General features: G+C 36.4%; 1 protein-coding gene across 1 annotated transcript in view; it reads left to right on the top strand.

Moving 5' to 3' along the window:
* Positions 1-321: 321 nt before the first annotated feature.
* LOC102581088 (protein phosphatase 2C 70) overlaps positions 322-7,235 on the top strand; it is a 14,679-nt gene continuing 7,765 nt past the window's right edge. The window contains exons 1-5 of the mRNA XM_006349155.2: positions 322-737; positions 4,652-4,841; positions 4,916-5,113; positions 5,217-5,392; positions 5,522-5,680. Coding sequence (XP_006349217.1) covers positions 501-737; positions 4,652-4,841; positions 4,916-5,113; positions 5,217-5,392; positions 5,522-5,680 — 960 coding nt within the window. The 5' untranslated portion in view covers positions 322-500. The remainder of the gene's footprint in view (positions 738-4,651; positions 4,842-4,915; positions 5,114-5,216; positions 5,393-5,521; positions 5,681-7,235) is intronic.

The following is a 7,235-nucleotide window of genomic DNA, read 5'->3' as shown; positions in this document are numbered from 1 at the left end:
TATGCATAAGTAGACACTAAAATTATATAAAATAGAACAAATGGACACACGCGTTATACATGGCAATTCGTTAAACATATACTTGAACTGATTGTATTATGTCAAGTATGATGTATAAGTTTAAGTCTCATCCAATGAAAGATAAAAGACATAAATATTGGTTAAAGCAAAATTAAAACTTCGAATTATATAAAAGAAAGAACTCATCTAATACGAATACATATCATGAAATATCTGATAGTCATATTAAAGTTGGACTAATAATTTTTTTTCAATAGTTAGAACTCAAACCAGTTTTCCTACACAAATAGGGGGTGGGGGGGTTCTTGGATGGAGAAAACAAAGGGGAGAGAAAAAAAATATAGTAAATGCGACCATTTCAAAGCGAGAACCTCGCTTGGCCGAGAGAGAAAGGGTTGGTTGGATTTTGATAGAAATAGAGTGAGATTAGATTGTTGAATTGTCTTCTCTCTCATCATCATACATCACACGGTTCACCGATGGTGAAGGCGATGCCAGGTGCTGATGATGATAGCAGCAGTATCGCCATGACCACTCTAACCACCAGCAACAACATTCTCTTATCCAAAGAGGCCATCTTTATTATTATTATTATTGTTATGCTCCTTTTGATCATTTTTTTAATCTTAATCGCCTGCAAGTATAAGCCATGGCGTTTCTTTTACTCTCATCCTGTCTCCTCCAACTCTGTCTTTCGCAATAAGAACACAATCAAGGTCAGACCTTTTTTTCATTTTATGCAATTGGGTTTCTTGGGGTTTTGCTTATTGTGTGATTATAACATGAAATGGTATTTGTCGTAATTTGCTTATAGGGTTTTGATTCTTGCATAATATGGTGAGATGTAAAAAAAGATTGCTACTTTTCTTGCTTTGGATTAAATTTTCTAGGGTTTTTAGTTCCGTGGGTCGACCCATCTTTGTTTGGAATTGAGGTGTAGTTGGTTGGTTGGTTGATTGATTATAGTTCTAATGAGATGGGAGATTTCATTGATAGATCATGATGTTTGGTTCTGCGCAGTTGTATTTGGGGATGCAAATTTTGAAACTTTCTTGGTTTCGGAAGCTGGTATTGTTGCCTAGTTTAGTGAATTTTCTTAATTGAATGTGGACAGCTCAGTCTGGTTCCTATATTTAGGGATACTATGTTTTTCACGTGGTGTAGGAGAGTAAGCTTGGACAGAGGAGAGACTCTGAGACTTGGAAAAGTTTATTTTCTCCTATTAGGAACTGAATGTCAATGTGATCCCATAATGATCAAGCAATTAAAGTTCCAGGGGGTGGAAATTCTTTGGTTTTCATGAAGAGGTATCTACATCATGTGGTTTTTTACTTGGGAGGTTCTAAGAGGCGATTTTCGCTTACCTCCCATGAGATGTTGCTAGGTATATAGTCCAGTACTTACAGTTCAAAATTCTGTTTTATGGTCCCTATAATGTGGTATTTGACATGGTTTGTATCTGTTGAGGCTTTTGGAGGACCATATGAATTTCTGAAGTTAATACAAATAGCTATGTCCTACGTCATCAGTCGTTGCATATAAGGAAAATAACAGGTCTGGGTAGCAGGGGCGCATAATATATTTAACTAGTCATCTAGATTCTAGGTATCTACTACTCTACTTCCTCGGTTTCATTCTATACAAGTAGTATTTGACAGGGTGCGGAGTTTAAGGTAGAAAGACAATTTTTGGCACACACCAAAGTCCAAAAGTACCACTAGAACCTGTGGTTGTAGACATGCCATGATATTTCTCTGTCTATAGGCGCATTGTTCATTAGGGTGAAATGAGAAGTTTACATTTAAAGAGTTTTCAAATATAGAATAGTGCCATTCTTTTTAAAAGGAAAAGTATGTCATTCTTTTTGGAATAGATTAAAAAGTAACAGATCGAGTATATTTTTTTCATGAGTAAGACCCAAAAAGAGCAGATGATATCTGCTATCTAGATGACAACCTAGATATCATCTACTGATTGTATTATCTTTAGCAATATTGATTTTTTATTAATCAAGCCTCAGCTCCAGTTTAGTTGGGGTCACCTGAATGAAGCCTCTATAGCCATTTCACTTTTTCATGTCAATTTCATCTACTAAATATTTTGTCCTTCTAAGGCAAATTTGGAGTTCTCTAAACCTCAGGCTCATATTTCCACAGACATGATTGTCTCTAACCAGAATAAAAACTTCTATATGACACGGGCCTAATTAGGGGTGGGCGTTCGGTAGGTTCAGTTTGAATAGTTTGGTTCAGTTTTCAGTTTGTAAATTGTGAATGGAAATTGATCTAAAATTAATTCGGTTTGGTTTGATTTTCTGAAATTCTGTCCGGTTACCTCGTTTTGAACATTTCCAGCTGTGCCTTTTCAAAATAAAATAAGAAAACCTTGAAACAGATAAAACCCTTATATGTTTTTAGTCTTGCTCTTCGCCCAAGTCCAACTTGATTGGAATTAAATTTATACTCCCTCCGTATCAATTTGTTTGACCTATTTTGACTTGGGACGGAGTTTAAGAAAATAAAGGAGATTTTTAAATCTTGTGGTTGTAAATTAAAGACATGTCAAATGTACCAAAATACTTTTTAATCTTGTGGTTATAAACATGCCTTGTGGAAAGTTGGAATTAAAGAGTTGCTTAAAAGGGAACGAGTCATTCTTTTTGATTGGAATTTGGACTAAAAAGGAAAGTAGGTGAAACAAATTGAAACGGAGGGAGTAATGCTTTGGTGGGGAGTTTTATCAAACAAGTTGTGAGCTGAGATGAGGTGAATTCTTTTAGCGTAAAATGGGTCGTGTGGCGGATGAAGCGTGAAGATCTTTGGTTCTTTCGATGGTACGCTTCTGACTGATAGTGCTCTAATGGAGGCTAATTGAATGGACTAACAAATGCGGATTTAAAATTTAGGCTTAAGTCATCAACAATCCCTTAATGTTGTTTGCATAATTCACTTAGACACCTCAACTATGACTAGTACTTATCGAACACCTAAATTATTCAACAGGTGTACCTATCAAGCACAAAATTCTGATGTGGCAAAAACGTGTTTCTCACTTTTGTTGGGCGCGTGGAAGAATCTCAAATAATGTTTATTTTTCATTGAAAAAGTTTGCGTTTTTTTGTTCTTTTATTGATACTTGGCACTAAGTAAATAACTAAAAACAAATTTTCATTCATTTTTAGAAAATAATGATTTCTTAATTAAAAAGAAAAAGCAACCCCCACCCCCCTCAGGTCATTGTCTTCTTTGCCCCCATGTTTACCTTCCAAAATTCTCTCTAAATTTTTTCTCCTGGGCATTTTTTTTTGCTATTTTATTGAGTTTCATTCCTTGCAAAAGAAAAAGATTCATGAATCAACTTTCTTCTTCTCCTTCCATCACCGGACCACCTGATCACCGCCAACTCCATCCATGTGATCTGGTACTAAAAGAAACATTATTTTGTGTTCACGATTTCTATTTAACACTTGAATCTGAATGAAAGATTATTTTTTATGATTTATTCTTACAAGAAAAAACATGTGAGCTCCAAATAGGAATGTGGGGGACGATGGTGAGGGGATGAAGAAAAAAAGGGGGAAAAGGGTTAGGTGGTTTAGCTGGGGAGGGTGTCGGCAGGAGTTAGAAAATGAGTTTTTTTTTTTTTTTTGACTGATAATTCTTTTGGTTAACGGCTAACATTATTTTATTTATTAAACTAAAAAATCATTTTATTATTATTTTGAGCCTTTATGACACATATCATTGCTCTATTTGTTGGTTTATCATAACATCAAACACTCGTTACATTCTGTAGACTGATCACATTTTGTGTTTAATGGGTATAAATTTCTTAAGATTGGAGTGTTCGATAGGTACCAGTCCTAGTTGAAGTGTCTAAGTGAAATATGCTGACAACTTAAAGGGGCTGGTTGATGACTTAAGCCTAAAATTTAAGGAACAACTCACAAATAACTTGGGGTTTTCGGTTAACTGAACTTTTCTACTCTTTAAACCGAAAAATGAAACCGGAAACTTTGGTTCTGTTGGCTTTTTCAATTTAACCTAATAGTGCCCACTCCTAGGCCTAATACAAATAAACAACAATAACTAAGCCCACCTCTTCCAAGTTCTTTTCTTGTTTTTAACATACATCCATTGTTCGTTTTGTCTATGAAGTTGTTAAAATTCTAGTTGGCCAGCCAAACTTCTAAGTACTTGCCCTGTTCCAGTGTCATGGCTTGCTAGAATGTGAAAGGTGTCAACATATAAACGCGCATAGATGAATTTTTTAACCATCTCATGCCTTGGTCTTTTTAGGCACTTCATATCTCGGTAAAAGTGCCTTGAGTCCTTACAAGCTGTACTTACTAAACTGCTAACCCCCCAAAACAAACAAACAAAAAGACCATCAATGTAGGTTGTGGACTATCTTGTTCCTATGCAAGAGTATGTTACTTTTGACTCTCTGTCTGATATGAAATAACTTTCAAAGGATGCTACTGGAGCTACTACGTATTCTGTGGTTACTTTAATATCTTCCTAGTTGTTGTTTCATCATTCATGTTTGTAAAGTATAAGTTTGACTCTTCCTTCCCCCACCCCTTTATGGTTCATTCTCTTGAAATTGCTATTTTTCATATTTTATGTAGGGTGAAGATATAGAGAGGCCTCTTATTTCAGATGATTTGCATCTAGTTGAAAGCCAGAGTCATGAATATTCTAGAGGTTATGCTCATGATGCAGGCGGTCACCAGAATCAAGGGGCTTATGGTTCACCCTGGACACAAGGACTTGTTCATAAACAAAGGCTGACCTCCATAAATCCTCAATTAACACATAGTATATAACACCTTCCTTTCTTGTTCATTGGCTTTTTATTCCGTATAGTTCATAACTTCAATTGCTTTTTCCAGCCGACAGTTTTGTTCTGGATGTTTGTGATTCTTCAGAAGATATTTCTGTTGGCCAGACGCTTAAGCGCCCACTTGTGTTTAATCAGTTAGCAGAAGAACAGAAACACATCAGACCAGAGGATGTAAAGTACAGACCGAATTTGGCAATACAGAACGAGAAGTTCGGAGATTTTGCTCCAAAAGATACAAAAGATCAAAGTAATTTCTTCTATCACTGTGACAAGTGCTTGATGTTCTTTACACTCTTTTGATTTGAAGCGTGTGTAAATAGTGTCATCATATTTTCCTTTTAGAAGTGCAGGAAGCATCCTCATGCTGGAGGTTATCTCAGGACCCTGTCAAGGTCTTCAACATTCCATGCAGTCAACAGATACATCTAGGCTTCCACTTACTCTTGGAAGAGTGACACCTAGTGATATCTTGGTGATGGATTCAGAGGTTTCTGGCAAGCATGCTATGATAAACTGGAATATAAATGTATGTCCATTGAAAATTAGGGATTCTTATGGATCTTGGCAGATGTTATTAACATGTTGTATTGTTTCTTAGTTATTAATTTGCAAAAGAAAATAAAATAGAAGACACATTTCACTTCTATTGTTTCAGAAATTGAGGTGGGAGCTGGTTGACATGGGTAGCTTGAATGGCACACTAGTAAATTCCAATGCTGTGCATAATCCTCATTCTGGGAGCAGACAGTGGGGCGATCCAATTGAGCTTGCAAATGGAGACATAATAACACTTGGCACAACTTCGAGAATATTTGTAAGTGAATGGGCTTTGTGCTGCTGTCACTATGTTAAGGTTCTTCATTTGATGATGGACTCATCCCTCTCCCACAAAATAAATGAATAAATAGACAAACAATTCCTTGGTGATCCTCCCCACTAAATAAAGGGCATCAACTTTAACAGAGTATCTTTGCTTTCTAATACTTCCATGTATAACTATATTCAAGGCTGGCTATTTGAAAAGTTATTAGAATTTATTTGTTGCAAAATTGATGACCAAGGAGTTGCTATGAAAACAAAGGATACCTACAGTCAAGGAGCACCAGCAAGAAGTGAAACTCAATGGCACTAATGAACACCCTGGCTTTAGCATCCTCCCTGTCACCCCCATAAAGAAAACAACATCTTGGGCACAACTGTATTCCCCTCTTCATAAGATTCTCGTGTAAGTACAGCCTCTTTCACCACCAACCAAGTAAAAACTACCACTTTATATGGTATTTTAACCTTCCATATAAGCTTCCAAGGCAGAATTGCCAGATATATAGCCTCCTTGAAACACCATTTTTGTGCTCTCACCATGGCTTCCCTCATTGATGTTATCCGTCCACCATTTCTATCATGCTCTGTCCCTCCATCTCCTTGCTCTAAATCTACCCCTTGCAAGTTAGTGGTGATTTGAGCAGCTTTTGTATTGGGTTGAGAAGTTCATTTTCAGGGGGTGCTGGTAAACTTGTATGATGTAGGGTGCGGGGTTCCCAAAGAGCAACTAAAAAAGGAATGGAGGGTGATAGAAGTTGATGAAGCCTTTAAGTTCTTTTCCAAAACTATATTTCACATGAAGAAACCAAATTGGCTCTTTTCATTTGAGCAGAATGTTGAATGTTCTAACTGCTATAGGTATTAAAATAAGGATTGAGCTACAGATTGATCATGGAAATTACAGTTTGCTCTTTATTCTACTGAAACATAGATAATTTGATCTCTCCTGATTAAATGAGAGTTGAAACCAATCATGACAAGGTGAATAAGAAAGCAGGATTTCAGAAGGGATTGAAGTAATCTTTTTTTTTTTTTTTGATAAGGTAAAGGTTAGGATTGAAGTAATCTTTTAGCATGATACAAATGCAAGGTATGAGTCCTAGCATGGGTTTTCAATATAAAAAAGTTGATCTAATACAAGGACTTCCCCTCAATCCCTAGCTAGATGCAGTCGGCGGTGTGAATGATATCATAAATGTTCTGTTTGGGTCCAAAATATATCATGCTAAGTACTTAAAGATTATGCAACACTGGAGTTCTCTAATATACTCTAGTTAGTGCTCATATCTTTAAAATACTTAGGGTGTGTTTGGTATGAAGGAAAATGTTTTCCACGGAAATTGATTTCCTAGAAACTGTTTTCTTGGAAAATAAGTGTTGTTTTTCTTCATATTATCTAGTGTTTGGTAAGTCAGCAAGAAATTATTATCCAAGAGTTTTTTATGTTATCTATCAAAACATTATGGAGGTGGGTAGGGATGGGGAGTGGGGGTTCGGGGGTGGCGGGAGGTGGGATGGGCAAGGGGTGAGGGCTGGGGAGGAGACGA

Source organism: Solanum tuberosum, unplaced genomic scaffold (assembly GCF_000226075.1).
Source record: "Solanum tuberosum cultivar DM 1-3 516 R44 unplaced genomic scaffold, SolTub_3.0 scf00104, whole genome shotgun sequence".
Classification (NCBI taxonomy): Eukaryota; Viridiplantae; Streptophyta; class Magnoliopsida; order Solanales; family Solanaceae; genus Solanum; species Solanum tuberosum.
Note: the sequence above shows the minus strand (reverse complement) of the source record. Positions and strands in the feature narration are given on the sequence as shown.